This window comes from Dicentrarchus labrax, unplaced genomic scaffold, assembly GCF_905237075.1.
Source record: "Dicentrarchus labrax unplaced genomic scaffold, dlabrax2021, whole genome shotgun sequence".
NCBI lineage: Eukaryota > Metazoa > Chordata > Actinopteri > Moronidae > Dicentrarchus > Dicentrarchus labrax.
In genome coordinates this window covers 24,046,717-24,074,391 of record NW_026136714.1, presented here as the reverse complement: position 1 = coordinate 24,074,391, position 27,675 = coordinate 24,046,717, and the positions used below count along the sequence as shown (strand labels likewise).

At 39.6% G+C, this 27,675-nt stretch overlaps 1 protein-coding gene across 1 annotated transcript in view; it reads left to right on the top strand.

The window, feature by feature from the left end:
- The window catches only part of hk2 (hexokinase 2), a 39,679-nt gene extending 13,131 nt beyond the window's left edge, over positions 1-26,548 (top strand). Inside the window, exons 7-18 of the mRNA XM_051421381.1 lie at positions 5,963-6,146; positions 10,037-10,198; positions 11,690-11,923; positions 13,050-13,354; positions 13,456-13,604; positions 14,134-14,253; positions 18,280-18,375; positions 19,078-19,177; positions 19,376-19,559; positions 20,842-20,997; positions 24,439-24,675; positions 24,854-26,548. Of these exons, the coding sequence (XP_051277341.1) occupies positions 5,963-6,146; positions 10,037-10,198; positions 11,690-11,923; positions 13,050-13,354; positions 13,456-13,604; positions 14,134-14,253; positions 18,280-18,375; positions 19,078-19,177; positions 19,376-19,559; positions 20,842-20,997; positions 24,439-24,675; positions 24,854-24,998 (2,072 nt within the window). The 3' untranslated portion in view covers positions 24,999-26,548. The remainder of the gene's footprint in view (positions 1-5,962; positions 6,147-10,036; positions 10,199-11,689; positions 11,924-13,049; positions 13,355-13,455; positions 13,605-14,133; positions 14,254-18,279; positions 18,376-19,077; positions 19,178-19,375; positions 19,560-20,841; positions 20,998-24,438; positions 24,676-24,853) is intronic.
- The last annotated feature ends 1,127 nt before the right edge of the window (positions 26,549-27,675 follow it).

Below are 27,675 nucleotides of genomic sequence, written 5' to 3'. Positions count from 1 at the left end.
TCCTATGTTAATATGTAAGTCGATCTTTAAAGATGTTTTTTTTTTTTTTTTTTAACTCTTTATTTATAGATAATTTCCAAATTTTAGTACAAAAGTGAAAAGTGAAACAAAAAGAAAACAAATACAGGACACTGAACAATTACACAAATTTGAGGTCCAGGGGTGATCTATTTATATCCAAAAGACAAAATACCATACACAACACATCATAAGCAGTCTCACATATTGGCCAAATAGGCATGCCATTTCTTCCATCGTTTTTTTTACCCAGATCTTTTTGGACTCGGATTAAGTGAGTCATTTGCTCTAGGACATGTAATTGTTTTACAATATTAACAAAAGTATCTAAAGTGGGGGCATTTTTCGCATTTTATTTTGTGATGGCCTTTTTACTTGCAGCCAGCAAGACCCTAAGAAGATAAGTATCAGTTTTACTCAGTCCATCTGGCATGTTTCCAAGATAGAGAGCTGTGAATGATACATTGATATTGAAACACAGAACCTTTGAAATAATTTTTGCCACTTCCCTCCAAAAAATCTGGATGGAGGGGCAAGACCATAAAACATGAGCCTGATCAGCAAGGACCTCTCCACATTCTCTCCAGCAGGCCAGTTGTGTACCAGTCTGTTTGGACCTCTGCTTGGGAGTTATAAAAAAAACAAATGAGGTTTTTCCAACAAAAGTCTCTCCAAATCCAGGAGTTGGTGGAGGATGACTGTGTTTCCCAGGCGCTCAGCCACATGTCCTCTGTTATCACAATGTCCAACTCTTTTTCCCATCGATGTTTCACATAGTCTGTAGTGTCCTTATTCAATGAAGTGATGCCATGGTATAACTTGCTTATGAGTCCTTTTGATGCTCCCTGAGTTGTATGCATCCATAAATATACGAATAACCGCTGGTGGCTCTGCTGGGTTACAACCTTTCAGCTTTTTACTAAAATAATCCTGAAACTGTAGGTACCTGTAAAAGTCTTGTCCGCCCAACCCATACCTTTGACCTAAGTTGTTAAAGTTGTCAAGATCCCATTTTTTAACCATTTTACATACAGCAGTAATACCATAATAGGTCCATTGTTTATATCTATTATACTGTAATGCAGGTATGAATTCAGGGTCGTATGCTGGCCATCTAAGCAGTTTTATCTGTTTTTTGGAGATGACATTTTTTAACCACATCTCCCCATACCTTCAGTGAACAGTTCACCCATTGGTTCTCTGTCTGTAATGTTTTTTTCTGCACTCCCACACAGCCAAGCAGCGATTGTATCGGTACATCTGTTAAAGATAACTCCACAGTTTTCCACTTAGCCACATAAGAAGAATTACACCAATATACTAGAGGTCTCAATTGGGCTGCCAAATAATAGTCCTTTAAAGATGGGAGAGCCCTGCCGCCCCTCTCCTCCGGAAGCTGAACGGTAGAAAATTTAACCCTTGGTCTCTGTTTATTCCAAATAAATCGGGAGATATGTTTATTCCATTTATTCCAATTGTTTCAGAGGGATTTCTACTGGTAATGATAAAAAGAGATACAATAACCTAGGGAGGATATTAATTTTTATTGATCTAATTCTGCCACCAAAGTCAAGGGGCCGCAGGCTCCACCCATCATATATTTTTTTGCTAATACAGTTATAATTAATATTGAACTGTGACATGTCTTTAGGTAAACTTACTCCCAGGTATTTAATATAAGAAGAGTTCCAATTAAAACTATACATTGTGTTGAATTCTTCTGTAGGTGTGTAATTAAATGTCATAACCTGTGTTTTGTGTATGTTTAGGAAATATCCTGAGTACTCCCCATATGTTTCCAGCATTTTCATTAATAAAGGCAGGCCTGAACTAGGATCCTTTATTGTGATCAATACATCATCCACATATGGACTTATTTTATACTCCACTCCGCCCATGTAAATACCGTTTAATCCTGACTCCTGACGTATTGCTTGAGCTAAAGGTTTGATGAATAAATTAAAAAGGTTGGGGCATGGGGGGGGGAGGAGTAAAGTGCCTGAATACAGCGTATAAGATCCTTACTGAAGCCAAATCTCTCCATTACTAGATAGAGAAATTCCCACCTGACTGAATCAAAAGCTTTTTCAGCATCTAAACTGAGGATAATGGCACTAATTTGGTCCTCATTAATCCGATCGATGGTATGTAGAGCTCTTCTTATATTGTCTTGTGTTTGTCTGTTCTTTATGAATCCTGTTTGGTCCTCATCTATTAACAAAGGCATTACAGATTCCATTCTTTTTGCTAGAATGGTGGCATACAATTTATAGTCTGTATTTAACACACTAATAGGTCTGTACCCTTTACAGTCCATCCTGTCCTTACCTTCTTTGGGAATCAATGATATGAAGGCCTCTCTCCAAGAGGGAGGGAGAGAGCCTCCTTTCAAGATATAATTGAAACTAGACTCCAACAAGGGGAGCAGATGATCTCTCATTGACTTATACCATTCTGGAGGGAGACCATCTGTGCCAGGTGATTTGTTAGTATTCAAACTTGAGATGGCTTTACTTATTTCCTCCCTTGTTATCGGTGAGATGAGTTTATCATTAGCTTCTTTACCGAACGTGGGAAGGTCTAAGGAGCTCAAAAATTCAGCAATTGAGTGATTATCAACCTGTTCTGATTGAGAGTATAAAGATTTGTAATATCTTTCAAATACTTTTTGTATACCGTCCAAATTGTTAGTAACTTTATTTGTAGTTGGGTCTCTGATCTTGTGGATAGTATTTTCTGCCTGTTGTTTTCTGAGCCTCCAAGCCAACAATTTTGCCGCTCTGGGGCCAGCCTCATAATCTTTGTTTCATGAACCTTATATTTTTCTCCACCTCCTCACCCAATATTTTATCTATTTCCTGTTTAGTATGTCTGATTTGTTGTATAATAGAGGGCTCTTTGTTTATTATATGCGTTTGTTTTCCCTGTAAACTGGTTAATTTTTGATTTTTCATCTTTTTGAGTACAACTGTCCTGGCTATAATCTTCCCCCTGAGAACGGCTTTAGCTGCATCCCATAATATACTAGGGTTGACTTCTTCATTATCATTGTCCTGTATGTACAATGCCAAGTCCTTCTCCATTGAACTTCTAAATGTAGGATCATTCAGCATACCAGTATTAAGTCGCCACAAAGTTTTTCGTTGTCTACCATCTAAATGTAAAGTTAGATAAATCCCTGAGTGGTCTGAAAGATCCCTCTGACCTATTCTGCAGCATTTCAGCCTATGTAGGTCTTTATTATGCATTAGAAAATAGTCAATCCTTGAGTAGGCTGTGTGTCTTGCAGAATAAAAGGTGTATCCTGGAGTTGATCCATTCAGGGCCCGCCATACATCAATAAGTCCCAAGTCTCTAAGTACCTTGTTTATGCACTTTTCCACCAAATTCCTTCTTTTTATATTGGTTATATTTAAGGAAGGGTTCAGAAGTATATCAAAATCTCCTGCTCAAATAAGAGTCCCATATGTTTCTGATGTAATCAGTTCAAACACCCTTCTGAAAAAAGTTATACTGCTCCCTGGGGGAGCATAGACATTAAATAATGTTACCTCTTTTGGGTCAATTTTTCCTTTTACCAAAACAAATCTACCCTCTTTATCATTAATTTGAGAAATTAATTCGAATTTAACAGCATTTGAAATCAATATTGCTACTCCCCTCCTTTTTCCTTTCCTGTATGATGAAAAAGAAGTATTCCTAAAACCCATTTTTCTGAGTTTTTCATGTTCGAGATCTGAAAGGTGTGTCTCCTGCCAAAATGCCACATTTACCTTCTCCCTTTTTATTTTAGCTATCATTTTGCTTCTTTTAACCGTGTTATTCAGCCCATTGACATTCATAGACAGTATGTTAAAGAGTTGGTAATGCATCAGTCTTATATTTGAAACATTCCTCTTGTATCACCCTGGACCAATGGTAATAAACAAAACAGTGTAGAACAAAAGAACATAAGGAACTGTACTATAGAACAGTGAACTGAACTTTGACCGGAAAAGCTGTCATGTCGCTTTTGACAGTGAGGGGCCTGGCCACAAGGTGGGGCCCTCAGAAGTGGAAAAGAAAGTCTGGTGGCTCTGTGTTTTGCCTGTGGGCATCAGCCTATATTTTAACTAAACATCATTATAATAAGATAATGGGGAAATTATGATTAAATGTCTCACTCAACCCTTACTGTAGCTCCCGGTTCTGGCCTGCGGTACTCCCTCAGCTTCTCCCGAATCTGCTCCTGGAACCGGTGCTTTTCCCCACCGAGTCGGGCCGCAGTTGTTTCCCGGGGTAGAAGCCGAGCCAGCGTCTCCTCCGAGATGTCTTTGCTCTTGGTCCTGCCGCGTATCCTCTCCTCCGCAGCTCTTCTGCTGCTTGTGCAGCGCTGTTATACATTACAGGGCCTGTTTAAACAATCTGGTCAGTGGGGTCTGGAAACGTACGCCATTATCCCATAGTGTTTTCTTAATGGGTATATATTCCTTCCTTTTGTTCTGCACCTCCGTTGCATAATCATGATCAAAATACACCTGTTGGTTTTGGACACGGAGCTCCTTTTTCCAAGCGGCGGATCTTTTCTTTCACGGAGAACTGGAGGAAACGGACCACCATAGATCGCAGTGGGGCACTCGGCAGTGGTTTTGGCACCATGGTGCGGTTTGCTTACTCTATCCCCAGGTCACGGCCGAGGTCGTTCCCCATCTCCATCTTGATGAAGTTTTCAATAAAAGTCATTACAGACGTACCCTCTGCATCCTCGGGGATGCCATAAATCCTGATATTATAACGCCTAGAGCACCCCTCCAGATTGGTCGCTTTTTTCTGTTGCGCCCGCTGTTTACTGAGCACGTGGGTGAGGGTATCTTTGACTCCGACGTCCCATCTTTCCATGTTGATCATATCTTCCTCCATCTGTCCCGCACGTTTCACTGCCCCTTCAATTTGGCCTGTTACATCTTGTATTTTCCGGTTTACTTCTGTTGCAAATTCGTCCATTTGTTTTTTAATGTCTTCCCTGAAGCACGTGCGAAAGTCTGAGAGATCTTTTTTTAATTCAGCCTGGAGCGCTGCCATCCCCGTAGTCATAACTTCTCTCGCCACCGTGCGGATTGAATCCAAAGTTTCGATCTCTCTGCGGCCTCCATCTTGTCTTGAGGTTTCGCTAGCTTCAGTTTCCCCCCAGGGTTCTCTTTCAGAGTTATTATGTAGTCCATATCCTCCTTTCTTGCCTTTATCCCCATTCATCTGAAGTGTATTTGTTTGTTTTCGTATAGTAATAATGAGTAAAGACAGTTGAATTTAAGGCTGATACCCGGAGCTCAGTGACTATGCTGCCATGCCGTGTAGCGGGCCACCGGAAGTCCCGATTTTAAATAGCTTTGATTTGAGAAAAATGATCCCCTCTAATGCAAAAAATACCATAATAAGTGTTTTGAAATTGTGTTTTGCATAATAATTTGGAACACTGCATTTATTAGTTATTTTACAACAAATGCCATTGTTATCATTGGTAATTGTGTTTAATAAAATCCAGATTACGATATAATTGTTGAGGAATTAAAAATCCTATTGACTGCCAATTATATCGACTATTTAGTAAGAAAAAGAACAAAAACTGTATCTGCATAATAATTTGGAACACAGTGTAGTGTGCAGCCTAGACAAAATTAAAGTCCATACTACAGAACAAAATCCCTAGAACACACATTTTTTGATAATGAAACAAACCAGAACGGTTAACATTTAAACAAAAGAGTAGACACTGGGGGATATTCTGGTTACTGGATGAAGAGTGATTGTTAGTTTTAATATCCTTTATGGGAGAGCGTGCTTGATTAATTTGATTTAAACATGGGTGATAGACACTGCAGTAATTTCTTTTCATTCTGGGTTTTTTTTTTTTTTTTGATGACAAATGCTAATGCAGTTATGTTATGCTAACATCTCTTCCCTCAAGGAACGGGGACCAATGCCTGCTACATGGAGCAGATGAGGAACCTTGAGGTGCTGGATGGTGACGAGGGACGGATGTGTGTCAATACAGAGTGGGGTGCTTTTGGAGACGATGGAGTGCTGGAGGACCTCCGCACTGACTTTGACCGGGAAATAGACGCAGGCTCTCTAAACCCTGGCAAGCAGTTGTGAGTGTCTATATGCTTATCAGACTTGTTTCCACGTAAAACATCTCTCAGTAGGGGCTTCACTTAACTGAAGAAAGGCTTGTATTAGAGATGCCTTTATTGCTAATTTCTATTGTTTATATTATTTTATTTTTGTAGAACTGTGCCTTCTGTTTGACCAGCTCCTGTTTTAATTTTCTGTTCAGCGTATTTTTCAGCATACTGTACATTTCCATTTCAATTCCATTATTTCCATCAGGACATTGTAGTGCCAATTCCATTGTTAAGATGATCTTAATCAAACTTACTTTATGCACTGATTTTTCACATTCAAAAGCCTTCCAGCAGCTCAAAGGCCATAATCCCTGTTATCCCTATTATGTTCAGCAACACTTGAGAAACCAAAACCACATGTGTGCTGTCACCTTTTGTGTCCATTGATACTGTGATGCAAGGTAAAGACGGTTCTGATAAACATAATGCTCTGTGGAGGAGTGGCTCCTTGAAATGAATCTGGTTCTGTCAGGATATATTGGATGATGAATTATAGTTTTTAGTCTCAGTGAAACTGACTAGCTTGAATGAGCTGAATTGATTTTTATATCGGTGGTACTAGTAATGGGTAATATTTGTAATTGTATGCATGTTAAATCAGTGTTCATGTGTTTGTGCATTGAACCTGTGGCAAAGATTTTGCGTTGCTATCTGTACAGTAGTGCAGCTGGAGTGGCCAGAAGTGTTTATATAGTTTTTAGCAGTGAATATTTGTGTTACTTGGATTTTTGGGACTTTAGAAGATTAAGCAAGTTTCACCACAGTCAATTCAGTCAGTTGAAGGTTATGTTATATTTCTTAGATAAACCTTTGTACTTACGTCACTGCTTTAAATATTATATTTACTTTTTGTATTACAATGCTAATTAAGTAAACTACAGGGTTTCCTCTAGGATTTTTTTAGCAGTGGGGGTAGGCCTGTCCGAACCACCCCTCCAAAATCAACATAGAGGAAACACTGAACTAAAGTGAGTAGCAAGTAGGAATAATCTCTAGCTCAATCTATAGCTCAGTCTATCTGATATGTTTTTTTAATCTGAAGGGCTTTGTGAGATACTACAACTGTGGTTATCCACAGTTCATGTGGCTGAATACGATCAGAGACATAGCTGCAGCATAACTCCTAAACATCATTTACTGTTGGCCTTGGCAGACAAAGACAGTGTGTTGTTTGTGCTCAGATGTGTGCACACATGCTGTATTTAGAGTCTATTCATTTAAGTTTGGAGGGAATTTTCAGGGAGGATGACCCTGATACCAGTTTATTTTATTTTACCAGGCAATTGCTAGGGGCAAGGTCAAACATGAGCATAAAATAAAAAAAAAAGAAAAGTGATCAGTGGGCTTTAAAGCTCAACCAATGTAATATCATGTGCTCTTCTTAGCTTCCAATTTACACAAACCGTTTTATTCTCTGCTAATCCATATCTATTAATAATAAGGTAATTGATAAGTTCACTCAAAACAGAAGGAAAAATGTACATTTGGAAAACTTTTGCCATCTGCATTTACAATATTTAATTCGATAACCAGTCTAAACAGATGTATAGAACAGGTATACCAGTTTATGCTTGTATTAATTGTGTGCCTCTTTTCAAAGAATTCAGTAAATTTGTGTGTTTGTTTGTTTTCTGCCTTGCTGCAAATTAACCTCTTGTGGGACAAACAAACTGGATTGTAAAGAAGCCATCCAAAGTGATGCTGCTTTCAAGAGAGGTCATTATTGTTTTAAAAAAGGTGCAGGAAACACAGGGTTACAATAATGAAACAGATTAGAGATGACCTGCTCCTTAGATTGACATTGGTCAGTGTGAGGAGCACTGTCTGTCTCAAAATGAAGTGACTCATTCACACAAGGAAATAATTATGATAATAATAAAAATTGATCTAAATGCTATATTTGAACTTACTGCTGTTACAACCTTCTTTCAAAGGCAGATCAAGTAGAACATGACTGGAAAACCTTTAAAAAAAAACTCTATATCCTCTTTTACATATAAAGCACTGTAAAAGTAGTCTATTGCAGAAAAGGATAAAAATAAAAAATAAAATGTTCATTGTATTAATATAGCATCTGCTGTGTCTTTGTACTTTAGTGTCAAGCAATGCTGATTGAATATCAGACTAACAAGCCTGGGATGGTGATGCCGGTAACAATGCGGCTGTGTTCATCAGCATAGTAAATAACGTCATTATTGAGCTGCCTAACTATTGTCTGTCTAATTCAGTGATTTCTGACATTCTCTAATAGTTGTTGGCCTACCACAGTGTTAAATATCACTTGTGAGTTTTGATGCATCATTTGGAGGACAACTGAAATGTCACAGTCTCACAGATGGCATCTTCGTACCCAACTTAAGGGTAGTATTAGATCTCAGTCTAGTAAAAGTTTCTTTTAGAAGGATAGATTTTATACATCAGAAGTCCAGTGTCTGCCAGGCTTTCGGTTAGCTGCATTTGTGTTTGTACAGTGGATATAAAAAGTCTACACACCCATGTTAAAATGCCAGGTTTTTGTGATGTAAAACAATGAGACAAATATATATCATGTCAGAAGTTTTTCCACCTTTTTTAATGTGACCTATAACGTGAACAATTCAATTGAAAAAAAATCTTTTAGGGGGGAAAATAAAAAATAAAAAACTTACAATAACCTGGTTGCATAAGTGTGCACACCCTCTTATAACTGGGGATGTGGCTGTGTTCAGAATTAACCAATCACATTCAAACTCATGTTAAATAGTAGTCAGTACACACCTGCACATTTAAAGTGACAGATTAATCCCAAATAAAGTTCAGCTGTTCTTTCCTGACATTTTCTTAGTTGCATCTTAGAGCAAAAGCCATTGTCTGCAGCTTCCAAAGCATCAGAGAGATCAGGGAAGACGGTCATCATCAAGATGAGAAAATATGGCACAACAGTGACATTACCGAGAACTGGATGTCCCTCCTAAATTGATGAAAAGACGAGAAGAAAACTGGTCAGGGAGGCTTCCAAGAGGCCTACAGCAACATTAAAGGAGCTGCAGAAATGTCTAGCAAGTACTGGCTGTGTACTACATGTGACAACAATCTCCCGTATTCTTCATATGTTTGGGCTATGGGGTAGGGTGGCGAGACAGAAGCCTTTTCTTTTAAAGAAAAACATCCAAGCCCGGCTAAATTTAGCAAAAAAATACATTAAAGTCTACATACAAGTCTCCCAAAAGCATGTGGGAAAATGTGTTATGGTCTGATGAAACCACGGTTGAACTTTTTGGCCATAGTTCCAAAAGGTATGTTTGGCACAAAAACAACACTGCACATCACCCAAAGAACACCATACTCACAGTGAAGCATGGTGGTGGCAGCATCATGCTTTGGGGCTGTTTTTCTTCAGCTGGAACCGAGGCCTTAATCAAGGTTAAGGGAATTGGGAACAGTTCCAAATATCGGTCAATATCAACAGAAATAGAAAAGAAAGCTGAAGATGAAGAGGAATTTCACCTTTCAGCATGACAACGATCCAAAGCATGCATCCAAATCCACAAAAGCATCGCTTCACCAGAAGAAGATTAATGTTTTGGAATGGCCCAGCCAGAGCCCAGACCTGAATCCAGTTGAACATCTGTGGGGTGATATCAAGAGGGCTGTGCACAGGAGATGCCCTTGCCATCTCAATCTGAGTGCTGTAAAAAAATCAAAGGGTGCTTCAACCTAGGGGCGTGTAGACTTTCTATATCCACTGTATGTGCATGTGTAGATGCATTATTTTGGTAGTTTGGTTTAACGTATCAATAAAACCATAAACTGGAAAGCTCTGTTAGTAAAAATGGATGTGGCGATATTTTATTCCTCTTTTTTTTGATGGCATGTAGGTTTGAGAAGATGATCAGCGGCATGTACATGGGGGAACTGGTGCGTCTCATCCTGGTGAGGATGACCAAAGAGAGGCTGCTTTTCCAGGGCAAGACTACAGCAGAGCTCCTCACCACTGGAAGCTTCAACACAAGCTACATCTATGCCATTGATAATGACAGGTAGGTGTGTGTGTGTGTGTGTGTGTGTGTGTGTGTGTGTGTGAGAGAAACTCGGATGCAGTGATGATGGTACAGTTCACAAAATAGTTCAGTGGGTTGTTTAACTTTGACCTGAAATCATATCATCTAGATGAATGAGACAACTCTATCAGCATGTGTTAGCCAGGCTGGTAATCACTGACTAATCTAAGTTTGCAAAGAATATACTCACCAAATGTCTCATATGCAAGGGCAGAAGAGTGCTGAAAATATACATTTGCCTTACATTTGAAATTACATCATCTTGTAGGCTGTGATGCATTACAGTATTTGTCACTGCAGTCTGTACATGCATACATAGATATGAAGAACAGAGAAAAACACACATGGACACTGCGACATAACAACAAGAGTAAACACTTAATACAGTACATTTAGCACATTTACCACACCCTGTCTTGTACACCAACTCACGGCTGTTAACGGGATGCTTTGTTTAAAGATGCTATGGCAGAAGGTACAAAGCTCCTGCCATAGCGAGCACGTTTACAGGCCACTGTCCTGTATCTGCGTCGGGATGGCAGCAGTTCGAAGAAAGAATTGAGGGGGTGGCTAGGGTCGTGTGCTATACTGTGTGCTCTACGTGTAATGGCTATATTGTTCAGGTCTGAGAGGTTGGGAGTGGGGAGACCAATGATTTTGGAGGCATGATGTGTGATGCGTGTGAGTGTGTTTCTATTCGAGACAGTTAACATGTTGTAGAAGCAGGCTGAACAGTAGAGGATGACAGGTTGGACTATGCTTTTATAGAGTAGCAGAAGTTGGGGGGCAACAGAGTGCATTGAGTTTGCGTATGACAGGGAGTCTTTGTTGGCAGCGTTTGTGAATGTCCTTGGTGTGATGATGGAAGTTCAGTTTATTGTCCAGGATTAGTCCGAGGTATTTGATGGACTCCACAATGGTGAGGTTGTGTGCTGAACTGTGCATGCTGGAGGTGTTGTTGATCAGTTCTTTTGTTTTCTTGACATTGAGTTCTAGATGATTGTTTGTGCACCATTGTGTGAAGTGAGAAATGGAATCCTGGTAGCTTAGAACAGAGTTATTGTCATTAAGGAATGCACATACAGACGTTAACTCAAACATAGAGACGGACACGAGACAGAGCATACAGACGGCGTTGTCGCAGCAGAGCATGCGCCAATTACTAAGCTGAGCTAGGTAGATGCAGGCAGGTCATGTTGTCATGCATACAAGCAGAATAATGAGCAAAACAAACTTATATTGTATCACAGAGTTTGTGAGGCGATTGGTTGTTGAAATTGTAGTGTTTTGCTACATTTGGTTTTAATGCATTAATCTTGCACCAATGAATACCGAAACACTGCCCAAACCCTTCTGGCAGATGTCACATGGTAAATGGCTACATTCATATAGCAGCTGGCTTTACTAATTTGCTTCTCATTTTTCACTGAAGTTATAGTGAATGTGATTTGTGTTCTGCTTTACCTGCAGAGATGAAGAAGGTCTGGCGAGCGCTGAAAAGGTGCTCCGAGGCCTGAGCCTGGACCCGTCGGTTGAGGACTGCATAGCCACTCAGAGGGTGTGTCAGATAGTATCTACACGGGCTGCACACTTGTGTGCAGCTACTCTAGTGGCAGTGCTGCGGCAGATCCGGGATAACAAGGCTGCTGAGAAGCTGCGTACCACTATTGGAGTGGATGGCTCTGTTTACAAGAATCATCAAGAGTAAGTGTTCCTGAACACCATCACTTCTGTCTTTGTGTATCTCACAAACGCTCCCTTACATTTGAGCTATGGAGCTTCATCTATATAAGTAAGAGTGGCTGCAGAACTGAATGGATGTCAGCTGAATACAGTTGAATAAATGCAAAAAATATCAGTGATTATGTGAATTCACTTGGTGAGTTCATTGTTCATTCTGTTTACCTGCATGAATGTGTGCAGTCTTCATACATTCATTCTCGTAGCCTTCCTGCATGATTTAGAAGTGAAGACAATCAGACAAACCGCTTATCGACTATATGGAGAAAAATTATTTTCAGTATCAAGGACTGTAAAAAAGCAAAATCATTGTGCTTTGATTCAGAGTTGTAAAAAAAACAAACAAAAGAGCACATAAAAAGCTACAGGACATGAATCTCATGAATTTTATAGGCCTTTTAGTTTGAAGGAAATTTCTTTCAGCTAAATTGCCAAGTTGACTTTGCATTTAAGCAATTTCCATGTTTCCCTGCCTGTCTGTTTACCTGTATCAACTGGGCAACTAATATTTGGCTAAATAAACAGCTTTGTAATTTTGTTTGCTTTGTCCCAAATGCATTTGGGACCTGTTACTTGTTAAAAGTCCCCTACCCCTGTATTATGTCTGATTTGTCACAAAGACAAGTTTTAATTAAAGCCTCTTGTATTCTTACTGAAAGTGAATGTTGGTTGACTGGAGGACCGCCAGACAAAGACGATTTTAGTGTTGTTAACAATCAGTAAGCCCTCAGCTAAGACCTTAAAACCTATCAAGTAGGCTGTTGCGTTCACACTTTCATGTTGTCACATGGAATGTTGTTTACATCAGTAGGTTCCTTGAGAGGGTTCCAGGGTATCCCCAGCAAAAAAGAATAATTTATTTTAATTATAATTCTGTCCATTAGTAACACAATGACTGACTATTTTGGTCATGGTTTTGTACACTTTCTGTAATAAAACATCTAAAAGCAAAACTCCTATCAGATGGGGGACCCTGGGACAAAATCTTTTAAAATGGGGGTCTGTGGTCTAATCTGGGTCAGTTTAGGGGTCCTTGACATGAAAAGGTTTGAAAACGACAGATTTAACCAAATGTATTTCCTTTTCCTAGGTTTTCCAGGAGGCTCCATAAGATGGTACGGCGACTTGTGCCAGACTGTGATGTGCGTTTTTTGCAGTCGCAGTGTGGCAGTGGGAAGGGTGCAGCCATGGTAACAGCAGTAGCCTACCGTCTTGCCGCTCAACAAGCTGAGCGTCAGCGCATCCTGGACACCCTGCGTCTGAGCCGTGAACAACTGCTGGACGTAAAGAAGCGAATGAGTGAGGAGATGGTGCGAGGCCTGTCAAAGCAAACCCACGAACAGACGAGCGTCAAGATGCTTCCCACCTATGTCAGATCCACACCAGACGGGACAGGTAAGAGAAAAAAGGACCTTCCACTTGACTTATTATTGAGTTAAGTTTAATCTTTTCTACAATGCTTTCATGATCATGAACTTGTCTTTATTGTTCATCAGAGCATGGCGACTTTTTAGCTTTGGACCTTGGGGGCTCAAGCTTTCGGGTGCTGCTGGTACAAGTACAAAGTGGAAAGAGACACAAAGTTGACATGCACCACAAGATCTACAGTATCCCACAGGAGATCATGCAGGGCACAGGGGAAGAGGTAAAACATTACTTGGGGTTGAAGTATTCGAACAGCAACAGAAAAGATGACACTGAGGGACCTCTGCTGTTTTTGAGGTTGAGTCATGTCTCAGTGAATGATTACAAGCACTATTATTTTGTTTCTTATTTTATTTTAAATGTGAAGATTTTTGTTTGATATAATAAATTAATGTGGAAGCTCATTGCATTGAACACCAGTATTATTTTTTTTGTATGTAGTTTTGCATGCAATCTGCATAAAGATATGTAGTATATAAAAAAATTGATTATGGAGAACATTGTATAGTTTCTGTAGCATCTCAAATATTTACTGCACTGTGAGACCACTATGAGGCTCCATACAGTACACAAGAGAGAGACAAACACAATCAGTAGTCACTTACTGTGCACCATGTCAAACCTGTAAATACTGTGTCTTTGTAAAACTGAGGGTAACACATTATATAAGTGGTTCATTGTTTGAAACCTCCGAATGTTCCTGTGCATTTTTTAAATTTTGTTTACATTTTCTGTCCCTTGTGTGCCAGCTTTTCGACCACATTGTGTACTGTATCGCCGACTTTCTAGAATACATGGGTATGAAAGGAACATCCTTACCTCTGGGATTTACTTTCTCCTTCCCCTGTCATCAGAGTAAACTGGACCAGGTAATGTTTGACTCAATATTCATTCAAGTGTAAGACTAGCTATCATACATAATATATTGAATCTACCTGTTTTTTGTACATTTTCCTGAACATTTGGTGTGATTGCCATTAAGCTGGCAGAAACAATATCTGTTTGTTGCCAGGCCTGCAACTCCTACATTCTAAACTAATTAATGCACTGAATTTGAATTGCAGTGAAGTAAAGCCAGCATCTTTTATCAGCTTGAGTTTTGAAAGAAGCTGGTATCTATTAGTCGCACCCAGTCAAATCTATGTCTGCCTTGAGAGCTCAATGCACTACAACTTAAAAGAATAGATACCAGTAGACAAAACACAAGCATAAATGAGTAAACACAACCAAATAAAAAAACACAGATGTCAATGGAAAATGTTTCCAGGGAACATAATACAGTAATTTACATGGCTAGGATAAGGTTTTTGTTGTTGTTGCAATGGTTATTGAAAGTTATTTTGGTGGGACAACAAGAGCCTCCAGTATGGCTATACACAGTAGCAAAATGTGACTCATTTAAGGTGATTTTTTTCACACCATACTACAGAATATTTTTACTTCAAAATTTTGACCTCATGTTAAGTTATTGTATGAACAGGTGTCTTTCAAAATGTTTTCCTATCAACGCCATAACTGGTCAAACGCTAGTGTATTAGGTGTCAGCCAGTCAGGACTATACTCTGCTTAACCGGTAAGCATACTGACGGGGGCGCACAAAGCCAGCCTAAATCTTGCAAGTTCAGTTTTCACAATGACATTTACCTGAAAAGCAAGTGTTAACAATCAAGTGTTCCTGGCAGCTGGAAGTTGGAACAATCAGTGAACTATGGGGAGTATGGTTCAGCTGATGACGGCATGCATTTGAACTAAGCCCTGAATCACCGCCTCTTAAATTAAATAATGTCTAAAATAAGGAATGATTCAGCCATTGATTTGTACAGAAACATATTTTGGTACAATTCTGAATGTGTTTTGTTCATTTTTCAAGCTTGAAAACAAATCAAAACCCACGGACAGGCGAACAAGTATAGGACGGGAATGTACTTGTTTTTGTCATCTGTTGTTTGGTTAAAGGCCAATTACCTGCAAAGAATTTTTCTATTCACAAAGCGACAGTGTCTCTAACTCAATCTAATGCTTACTGAGCTTTTGGAGGACCCCAAGGCCCACCTCTGTTACCACTGACATTATATTGCATAAAAGCAAAAAGTGTGCAGTGAAACCAAAATTCTGCATTTATAAAATGTGCAAAGAAATGGAGAAACTGCAAAGTACTGTAATCAACCAACTACACAGGTTGATCAGAAACAAGTGTATTAGAAAAACACAGTGCATTCTTTATCCGACTGTGGCAACATCGACATACAAAAGATGAACGTCAATGTCTCCATTTTCTCCTACTGTTAAAAAATAAAAAAAATATCCAGAATACGGCTGCTACCACCTTACGCTGGTGACGTCATTCAGAGCAAGAGTCTGCGCAGTAGTGTTCAGTGTTGGTGCTGCGGTATCGAGATCCCGCCCATATGCCCGACTGACTCAAACTTCATTTGACTTGTACTTTGATTAATTTGAGTTTGGCCCATGTCCCATCTGCTAACATGGAGGCAGGTTTATGACCTATATAGCAGCCAGCTGCCATGAGACTATCTGTGTGTGTGTGTGTGTGTGTGTGTGTGTGTGTGTGTGTGTGTGTGTGTGTGTGTGTGTGTGTGTGTGTGTGTGTGTGTGTGTGTGTGTGTGTGTGTGTGTGTGTGTGTGTGTGTGTGTGTGTGTGTGTGTGTGTGTGTGTGTGTGTGTGTGTGTGTGTGTGTGTGTGTGTACCTTTTTTTTAATAATAAAATATATACAATATATGACCATATATACAAAGTAAAGGTATGTCACAGTATGTGACATGAAATGAGTAATAGTAGTGAGTTTTAAAGATTGTAGCATTACAGAAGTTATACAGTCCTGCTCACCATTATTGGCACCCCTTCATTTTTTGCATAACCTCTACAATATCTTCAGAAATTAATAGAAATGTACCAAATTTATATCATCAGGATCTTTTAATTGGAGGTCGAAAGTAATTTAACAAAGAAAATTAGTTTTTTCAACTTTTTTCAAATTGTAATTTCAAAGGAGAAACAGAAAAAACGGCATGTGCAGAAATAATGGCACCCCTATTTAATATTTGGTTGCACACCCGTTGGCAGTGATGACCTCCAAACGTTTCTTGTAGCCATCTATAAGCTTCTTGCATTTCTCAGCTGGTATTTTCCCCCACTATTTCTTTGCAAATTGTTCAAGCTCTTGAAATTTTGCAGGTTTCTTTTCCCCAATGGCAGATTTCAGCTCATACCAAGGATTTTCAGTCGGATGGAGATCAGGACTCATTGCTGGCCATTTTAAAACAGTCCATTTTTTTTTCTTTTCAACCATTCCTGCGTGCTTTTGGATGTGTGCTTTGGGTCTTTGTCTTGCTGAAGGACCCATGATCTTTGACTCAAACCAAGTTTTCTTACACTGGGTAGGACATCTCACTCTAAAATCTCTTGATAATTCTCTGATTTCATGATTCCTGTGATACGGTCAAGGCCTCCAGTACCAGATGCAGCAAAGCAGCCCCACAGCATTATGGATCCTCCACCATGCTTAAGTGTTGGTAGGGTGTTCTTTTCCTTGTAGGCTTCATTGCGCCGTCTGTAAACAAACTGTGTTCATTGCCAAAAAGCTCTATTTTTGTTTCATCTGTCCACAGAACATTTTCCCAGAAGGATTGTGGTTTGTCCAGGTACTCTTTGGCAAAGATTAGTCGTTCCTTTTTATGTCTTTTCCTCAGCAATGGTGTCTTCCTTGGCCTTCGCCCATGAAGCCCTGTTTGGTTTAGTGTGCGGCGTATGGTACTTGTTGAAACCATGACCCCAGACTGTTCCAGGTTGGCCTTCAGGTCTTTGGATGTTTGATGTGGTGTTATGTCCACCATTCGCACCAACCTTCGAAGACTTCTTTCATCAATTTTTCTCTTCCCCCCCACGTCCAGGGAGGTTCTTGACAGTTCCATGCTTGGCAAACTTCTTAATAACATTACGCACTGTTGAAACAGGGATACCAAGGTCTTTGGAGATGGCCTTATACTCTTTGGAGGTCTTGTGTTTGCTAATTATCGCACGGTGAGCAGGACTGTAAATTATTACACATTAACCAGAGACATTTCAAGCGCCAGTTTAATGACTAATGACTCTAATGAGTTTTGACACTCTGAGGGAGCAGTTGTACAGTTTGATGGACACAGGCAGGAGTGACTTCCTGGTGCATCTCAGCGGAAGGAGTCTTGCACTTAATGTACTCCTGTGTTTGACCAGTTGATTATGGAGTGGATAGGGGACATTGTCCAAGATGATGTAGCTTTACAGCATCCTCCTCTCTGACATCGCTGTCAGAGAGGTTGTCACTGGTCTTGCGGATCAGTTTATTGAGTCTGTTAGCGTCCGCTACCCTTAACCTGCCCCAGTAGACAACAGCCAACAGGATAGCACTGGCTACCACATACTCATAAAACATTCTCAGCATTAAGTGTTCTTAGCCCAGTCCAGTTTATTGCCAGTAATATTCCTGGTCTGCAGTGGTCACTATCAAAAAAGGTCAAAGGAAGGACAAGCAGTGAACCGGCAACAGGGTCCCCATGGCTAACTAATGCACACATGGTCCGATCCAACAGACGAGCTACTGTAGCTCAAACTGCTGAAAAAGTTAATGCTGGTTCTAATAGTAAGGTGTCAGAACACACAGTGCATCACAGTTTGTTAGTCTGGGGCTGTATAATGTTACGGCTGATCGATGTATGTCGATGGTGGCAACAATTACCACTATACTGTATTTTTTATATATTTTTTTAATTTATCTTTATTTCTAATGTACTATTAAGAATATACAATAAAAGTAACTCACAGTAGCTATTGCAGTGACCTTTACATTCCTTTAGTATAGTCAAATGCTGTTTTTTTCACAACATGTAATTTTTCCAGGGCATTCTCCTGAGGTGGACAAAGGGTTTTAAAGCCAGTGGCTGTGTTGGACAAGATGTCATTACGTTACTTAAAGCTGCTGTCCGCCGCAGACAGGTCAGTGCACACATCACAAATACATTGTCAGAAATTTTATTGAGAAAGTGTGGCCTGTGAATGTTGACACTTCAAGAACATAATAAAAAGGAATACCCCCAGTGGCCAAACTGGATTACAAACACCGCTGCCTTAAACACAGGCTGTACCCTGTCTGTCATATAGTCTTCTTTGTCTTGTGTAAGAACTCATAAGAGCAGTGATCTGATTTTTATTGTATGTGATGTACAGAGTAAGTTGAAATGGTTCCTTTGATTCGGCAGTAAATACACCACTAAAATTGCAAAATCAAGCAACAAAACAGAATTAATTAAAAATACAGAAATAGATGATATATATGCAAACTATGTATGTTTGTCAAGACCTTAGGGCAATAATAAAATCAGACATTCTCAAAAACTAAAGTAGCCTTGGGGTAAAAGTATATAGATTAACAAAGTCACCTCCTGTTTTCCAATTATATTAGTGCAAGAGGCAGCACTAAACCAACATAAAGAATCTCAGCACAGTCAATATGTACCTGCTTAAAGCTATAGGTCTGCTATGTGTTAGGATTCCTGATTTAAAGCCAGGGTGGTTATTAGTGTAGGCAATTAGGCTACTACTGTATGTTTCTAGTATTAAAGATTTCCACGTAAAGCATTATTTTTACTGGTTTGTAAAGACGACAATGTATTACAAAATTATTGTTACTGCTTCCAGGACTTTGACTTGAACTTTGTAGCTGTGGTTAATGACACAGTAGGAACCATGATGACCTGCGGATATGAGGACCCCAAATGTGAAGTGGGACTCATTGTAGGTAAGTCGGTCTACCCCCCACCTTCCTTTCTGGAAGTCAGTCTCTTTGTTTCATTTTAAACCTGAAGATCAGTTAACTTTGTGCAAGCATTGAGTGTGTTTTTTGAGTGGATCAGTTCTCACTTTAATATGAAAAACTGACTGATGTTTTACTTACATGAATGTACTTGTGATACCTTTCCACCCATATTTAATTCAGGCACAGGGACAAATGCCTGCTATATGGAGGAAATGCAGAACATCGAACTGGTGGAGGGTGATGTTGGGCGTATGTGTGTCAACATGGAGTGGGGAGCATTTGGTGACAACGGTGAACTTGATGACTTCTGCACCCAGTTTGATCACATTGTTGATAATTGCTCTAACAACCCTGGGAAACAGAGGTACTGGATGGGTAATTTATGGCATATTAATAAAGTCCAAACAACCAAACTGTCCCAAACTCACAAACAGTATCACATGTAGTCACAAATACCTTATAAACTTTCAAGCAACAGGGGGGCCAAGGACAGAACCACAGAGAACAGCCTTTTGAGTTGTGCATAATTCCTCTTCATTGTCAGCAATACTATATCAGTACTGTCAATGATCATATGACCACCTCATTGCCTGCAATGTACTGCCTTGTTTGTGTAAACAAATCCACTGCTCTACTTGGCTGACAGTGGTGTTGTTTACCCTAAGCGACATGTTCGTGCAGAATTTTGGATTTGAGTTTACTTACTGGAATATAATTAGGATAATCAGGACTCATTCATCAATATTTTTTTAAATTCTCCTAAAATAAAAAAAATAAAAACGTGCTGAGACCACTTATGTGTTCTTACTCACATTGCATTTGGTGTAACAAAATTGATATTAAATTGGAGGCATGGTTCACTGAAAGCTATAAAATGTAAATAGATTTGATTCAATTTGATGGGGCAGGACAGCAAACTTTAGCAAAAATTACTGAAGTATCTACTCAAATGCCCAGTATATAAGATTTAGTGGGCTCTATTTACAGAATATGGTGAAAATTCAATATTATATGCAAAACTATGTTTTCATTAGTGTAGAATCACCTGAAAATAATAATGCAGCAATGTTCTATCTAAATCACAGACGGCTTTCAGATTTTTCCTTCATTGTTAAAAAAATTCAGTCAATGGCAGAAAAAATTTGGTTAACGAGAGCACAACGATGAGAGGTGCTGATAACACTGGCCAGGATTGTAGCTTTTGCTAATTTATGCCACCTAAACGTGGCCCTTAAGTCACTGTGCAGACATTTGTCTTTTGTCTTTTGCTGCCTGTGCCTTGATTGATGAAATCAAAAACCGATGAATTAGAGTATTTGGTTTTATTAAATCAAATGTTTTTGTTCTTGTCTGGACTGCCTGTTGTGAAATTGTCTCTGATGAGAGGAGTCGTTATCATTGGGCATAAGTGATTGCTGCCCCTGTCACACCTCCTGATAATTTTTTACAACGAAATCCACCTCTGTAACAACTGGACACCAGTACCCCTTTGTTTGCTCACCGAGCTTTCATTCCTGGAAATAAGTTCGAGCCTCAGTTGAGTTTAGGTCTTTTTTTTTTCAGTTCTGTATCAGTTTGATTATAGAGTGTGTGAAATATGTAAAGTTTATGTATGTGTACGTTTTCTGTTTGTCTTTTTCTCTGAGGTATGAGAAGATGGTAAGTGGCATGTACCTGGGGGAGATAGTGAGGAACGTCCTAATGGATTTCACTGCTAAGGGCCTGCTGTTCAGAGGCAAACTGTCTGAGCGACTCAAGACTCGGGGCATTTTCGAGACAAAATTCCTGTCACAGATTGAAAGGTTAGTGTTAAAAACCCGTTCCAGTCTCAGTGTCTCTTCAGTTCACCCCTGTTCGCCATGGTAACTGTATGGTAAGAATAGAACAATAATTTATTATTATTTAACAACCTATTTATCACAGAATGGATGAGTACTGAGGAGAAGAGAGGTGGAAAGTCGGTGAGCAACACCAAGGCCAAATTAAGTTACATTCATTGTATTGTATTAAGCTTGTAACAAAATATAAAATATTATTGTCTCAGTGTCTTCCACATAAGACTTTACTATGCATTTTGCCGAGAAACACTGAGAGGGAGAGCGAGACAGAGAATTTTTTTATTTTCAGTACGAGGTAGGTTTCACTTTTGATTGTTTCTCAACCCCTTCAGAGCTCATATTTTTCTCATAAGTAAGGGTGTGATTTGTGACGCAACAAAAAAAATGATAGAGCAAAACATGAATACACGTTTTTCTGTTGTCACACGAAATCTATGGTCATATCGCACAGCCCTACTGGGGGAAGTGAACAAGCCAGTGATCGTTACCATCCTTTATTACTACTACTATCACTTTCCAAGTTGGGTCCAGTGACTCAACTGTGTACTGCTACTCATAGCTGAAACATCAGAGATGCAAAGATCAACATAATATAAAGGAAATTGTGAATGTGGTTATTTATGTTAAAAAGGTTTTGCAAAGAAGCTGACTTATAGATCTCTATTCTAAAAACTCAGACTTAAAGAATTAAAACTTGAATTTGGTGTCTAACCTGTAACCCCCTTTATGGTGTATAATGCCTTTGCTGCTAGAAACTGGCAAGGCCAAGTTAATAATGAGCTGTGTAGAGAAAATAACACATTCGTAAACATGCTCCTTGCGTGAATGCTTAAATGCATAAATATTTCGGCCAACAGTCAAAACCTTGCAAACAAAAATGTTTCAATAATCCTTTATCCAGTATCCATTTGTTTGGAATTGTTTTCCTGCCAAATGAATGGATACATCAAGAATAAAGAAACTAATTTCTCAAGTTTTCTAATTGTTTGACCTTTCAGTGTAGCTTACAGGTTCAGCCTGTTCAGGTGTTTCAGTTCTCAAACACATTTAGACCACAGGGGGAAAATTAATTTACGCAGGGACCATGATTCCTGAATACAGCAGTCTGTTCATATAGAAGAGGAGATGTGTCAGTATGTGGTGGGTTGGTCAGATGGCAGGGTGTTAATAGAGAGGACAGAGACAAGACACGTGCAGGACAGAGTGCAAAAAAGATTTTTTTTTTCTCTGCAAAAGTTTATAATTTATGATTTTCTTCTATTAAACGTCCAGTGTGTAACATTTAGGAGGCTCTATTGGAAAAAATGTAATCTTCAATTTTTGTTGTGGTTATACCATGCTACTAGAACAGTGTTTTACAAAATAACCAAGGCACTTCAACAAAACAACCTTTATTTTGCGGAAAACCAGTGATCAAAACAGCAATGACTGTTGCACGGGAAAGATTACAACAAGATTTTCTGAAGGTTACAACAGTCAACAATTAGTAGGAAGTGAATATGTACGTTGCTTTGAATGACTTCAGCACCTCTCCGACCACAGGACATCACTGGTCTCTCACACTGCCAAGGATTTTCCAGAGGTTTTCTATTGGGTTTAGATCAGGAATCTGGGCTGGCCATTTAATTATTTCAGTGTTTTCAGTATCATTTACCCGATTTGCTGTGTGACAGGGGGCATTGTCCTGCATGAAAATTGCTGGCACCACATGTTGTCGAAGAAGGTTATGATAGACATTTGCATTCACTCTGTCATGTAGCTGTATAAGAGGCCCAACTCCTGCTGCAGAAAACATTCCCCAAACCATGACACTTCCTCCTCCACCTTTCACTGACTTCTTTACACAATTTGGGTTAAGTCTTTCCGCAGTTTGGTTGTAATCTGCTACGTCACTGCTAGAAGCCACTAAATCCTACACGCTGGAGCTTTAAGTGTATATTTTGGAAGGGTGAGAGTTATCACTATATTGACATGGACTGGAATGGACTCAACCCTGCAGCTTCTTCAAGAAGGGACAGAATAGACTGTTCTTCCTGAAGAGACTCAGGATACAGAGTTAATTTGACTCGACTTTGTTCAGCTTTTTTGTTCTTGTTCTGCTGTATGTCTATTAGCGTGTAAGTTCATTATTTAAGTCAAACTCCTTGTAAGTATTTACATGAATGGCCAATAAAGTTCATTCTGAAAGAAAACAACGTTGTAGCCGTGACAGTAGGCAGTGCTTTAAATGTGGATGTTGCTGCTAAGAAGCTACAGATTTAAAACATGGATGCTTCACATGCATTTTGAACTTAGCAGCAAAGAAGAGCTATACAATCATCACAGTTTCACCAATTCAGTATCTGACCAAATGTAAAGAATGGTCGCAATCTCCCCTTCGTCATTTCGTCATAGTATGAATTCCTGAGTTATGGCCAAAAACATGTTTTGTGAGGTTACAGTGACCGTGACCTTTGACCACTAAAATCAATTCATCCTTGAGGCCAAAGTGAATGTTTGTCCCAGATATTATGAAATACTCTTCAGGCATCCCTGAAATATTGTCTACTAGAATGGGATGGAAAACCGAAAACAGAATGACTGTGGCCATGGTACCGAAGCAGAGGCCTTAGAACACTCTACATTAGAAGCTGTAGCTTAAAGACCCAATCAATGCTTTTGTCATCATGTCACAGCCCACACAAGTTTGAGTCACATAAGAAAAATAATACTTTCAACGGTTTATAATTGAAAATTTAAGGCCTAGGGGCTCCATTGAAAAGCAAGCTTAGCAGTCACGCTAATGAAATCGTCTTGCTTCACTAACTATGGCTTTACCACCCCTGGCTGCTACATTATAAGTGCATTCACAGTAAAGATCCAGGGTTAGTTATTACAAACCAATCTTAACTGCTCAGGAGAAGAGCGTTTGTTGCCAGGATGACATTGCTCCAGTGTTAGCAGCATCACGCTGGCTGTCTGTGTTACTGAGGATTGATTTTAAAATGATTTTACTTGTTCATACATTTCTGATTGCTTATATGTTATGGTATGTTCCGAACCATTCCCTTAGGTCTTGTAAAACAAGCTTACTAAATGTTCTAAAAATGAAGTCTCAAGATATGTTTTCTATGATCTTTCTTTAAATTCCTTTTATCATTAACGTTACTGTGTCTATTTGATACTTTGTGATCTTTATACCAGTTTTATGGTTTTATCTTAATATTGTTTTTATCATTAACATTTTTTTTATCTATATTCTTACGAAGGTGCTGTATAGAGGTTAGATAGAACTTAATCACCATGGTAAAAGTAGTCACTACAGAGGCAATAAGTTATTTGCAGTTTAATGTATTTAACTTGTCTGTCAGCCTGTATGTTGGCTCGTTCATAAGTAAACCTTTGTAATTCTCTCTGATCCCAAAGAGACCGTCTGGCCATGAGACAGGTCCGCTCAATTCTGCAGCACTTGGGCCTCACCAGCTCCACGTGTGATGACAGCGTACTGGTGAAGGAGGTCTGTAGTGTGGTTGCCCGCCGCGCAGCTCAGCTCTGTGGCGCTGGTTTAGCTGCTGTGGTTGACAAGATACGGCAGAACCGCAACCTCAATCAGTTGTCCATCACCGTGGGAGTGGATGGCACTCTTTATAAGACGCACCCACAGTAAGGAGCAATCATGTCCTAACAAAAACATGTATTTCTTAAGTTTTAAACATGTTTGCAAAAGTTTACCTAAATTTATCACAGCTACTTCATATGCATCCTTACTTTATAACAAAGTGTGCATCAAATATAGACGGGAGATTTTTAACGCCTTTTCTCTTGTTCACTCTTCCTAAAGTTTCTCCAGCATCATGCAGGAGACGTTGCAGGATTTGGCACCGCAGTGTCGGGTAACTTTCCAAAAGTCAGAGGATGGAAGTGGGAAGGGAGCAGCACTGATCACAGCTGTGGCCTGTAGAATGAAGAGCGAAGGACAGCACTGAATAATCAAAACACAGGTGGACAGGTAGAACCAGAGTTTCTATGACTGATTTCCTCTACCACTCCCGTACACTTTGACCTGAGTTTGGATCTTGAGTACTAAAATGTTTATTCAGATTTATTTGTGTGTGTGTGTGGGTTCACATGCACATGTGTCAATGTGAGTTTTTGGTTTGTGTTTTGAATAGAGGTATATTTATGATGTGAGCTGATATTGCGGAGGACGGTGGTAAATTAACTTCAGTTTAACTTCAGACATTACAGTTAGAGAATTTGCACCTTCTGTGAAATGTGACTGTTACAATCTGTGCAGCTTATTTACACTCCCTCTTTTGTGCACCTTCAAACCCCCACGTATTTTCCCTGTTGACTATTATTTTTTTGTAATGATTGCCTGTGATCTGTGAGTTTAGAAAAGTTTATTTATACACCACCTTTCAGGATCAGACTTCACAAAGTGCCTCAGATTAAACTTAAAATCAAAAGCAAGACATAAAATAAAGAAATGTCATTTTAACTTGGGAATGACCTGATCAACAAAATGAAACATGTTTTTTTATGCAGAATACTTTGTTCCATAATACTTTTATTATAGGGGCTCCATCCCTTTATTAAACCAGAACGAAATGGATTTTATCACAGGGAATGGTTTCACATTAATTTTAAGCTCAAACAACAAAAACAAAACTTATTGGGTCTACTGTATAAACCCTATGTCTAGTCCACCATTATCTCCTATAATACTGTATGGTCTAATAACTTCAACAAGCTTATTCTGATGCAGTATAAAAGTAAGATGTACCATTATAAAACATTCAACAAACAAGTCATTGGGGGTAAATTCAGAGAGTTTGAGAAAACACAACAACCCTAAAATTGTTACTGGAGGGGAAGTTCATTAAACCACAGTGTTCAGAAACTGAAGGGCAGGGAACAGTAGCACTCCTGGGGCTGGGAGGTTGAGGGAAATTCTACAGGGGGTAAAAGGAAGGTTTAATTCAAGTCCTTTTAGACTTGTTTTATTTATTTGTGTATTTCATTTGGATGGCACATTGTACAAAGACAGAAACTCCTTACTCCAGAGAGAGATTTCTTATAATTACTGACTCAAAGGGAAGAGCAGTTTTGAGAATCTGTTGTTTTCTCTGAACTATAATATGAAATGTTTTGTTAAAACTATAAACACCAACAATGAGTTGTACAATCTTTACAAGCAATCTTTGTTTATGGAACAAATGTTTTTGGAGTTGTGCACACCATAAATATGCCATTAATGTATCCAACGGCAGAATGTTTTTACCCCACTGATTATTATACCATGTCTGATTACTTTTGATATGACTACCTGTTCTTTAAAACTAAGCAATGCTTTTTGCTCCTTAAAAAAAACGTATCCTATATTTATAGAAAATATTCTATAGCCAAAAGTTGCTGATTTTTCCTATAGATATGATTTGCTGCTTCACTGTCTGATCATTAGTACCCTACAGTGCTGCTGTAATCAGTGATGTTCTTAAACAAGACTGGCACAATAAAATTGGCCTTGAATTGCTATTGGTGTGATTTTATTGTTCTGCTTTCAGGTAACCATGATAACTCACTTGGTGGAGCATGTGCCCCATGATCCCATGTTTGATTCCTGTGTGTGTGTGTGTGTGTGTGTGTGTGTGTGTGTGTGTGTGTGTGTGTGTGTGTGTGTGTGTGTGTGTGTGTGTGTGTGTGTGTGTGTGTGTGTGTGTGTGTGTGTGTGTCATCCTGAAGCTCGCGTCCTCTCCCCTTGGAGTCTGAGGGTTCTGCGCAGTATCTTAGCTGTTCCTAGGACTACGCTCTTCTGGACTGAGGCTTCTGATGTTGTTCCTGGGATCTGTTGGACCCACTCCCCCAGTTTGGGGCCCACTGCCCCAAGTGCTCCTACTACCACGGGGACCACGCTCGCCTTGACCTTCCACATCTGCTTCAGCAGTTCTTTGTGTTCCTTCTTTCTGATGTTGGCGTCTGCTGGTATGGCCACATCTATCACCACCGCCTTCTTCTGCTCCTTGTCTACCACCACTATGTCTGGTTGGTTAGCCAGGACCTGTTTGTCAGTCTGGAAGCTGAAGTCCCACAGCACCTTGGCCCTGTTGTTCTCAGCCATCTTCTGTGGTGCGGCCCATTGGGATTTGGGTACTTCTATTCCATACTGGGTACAGATGTTCCTGTACACTATTCCAGCCACTTGGTTGTGTCTCTCCATGTACGCTGACCCGGCTAGCATCTTACACCCTACTGCTATGTGCTGGACTGCCTCAGGGGCATCTTTGCATAGTCTGCACCTTGGGTCAGATCTACTCTTGTAGATCTTGGCCTCTATGGCTCTTGTACCTAGGCCCTGTTCTTGTGCTGCCGTGATCAGTGCCTCTGTGCTGTCTCTGAGTCCAGCCTTTTCCAGCCATTGGTAGGTCTTCTCGATATCCACTTCTTCAATTTGGCGGTGGTACGTGCCATGTAGGGGCTTGTCCCTCCAGGTTGTCTGCTCCTCTTCCTCTGCACTCTTATCGGGTTTCTGTTGCCTGAGACATTCACTCAGCAGTTCATCCTTTGTGGCCATTTTTCTGATGTACTCTTGGATTTTTTATGTTTCATCCTGGATAGTGGCCTTGATGCTCACTAGTCCTCCCCCTCCCTCTTTCCGCTTAG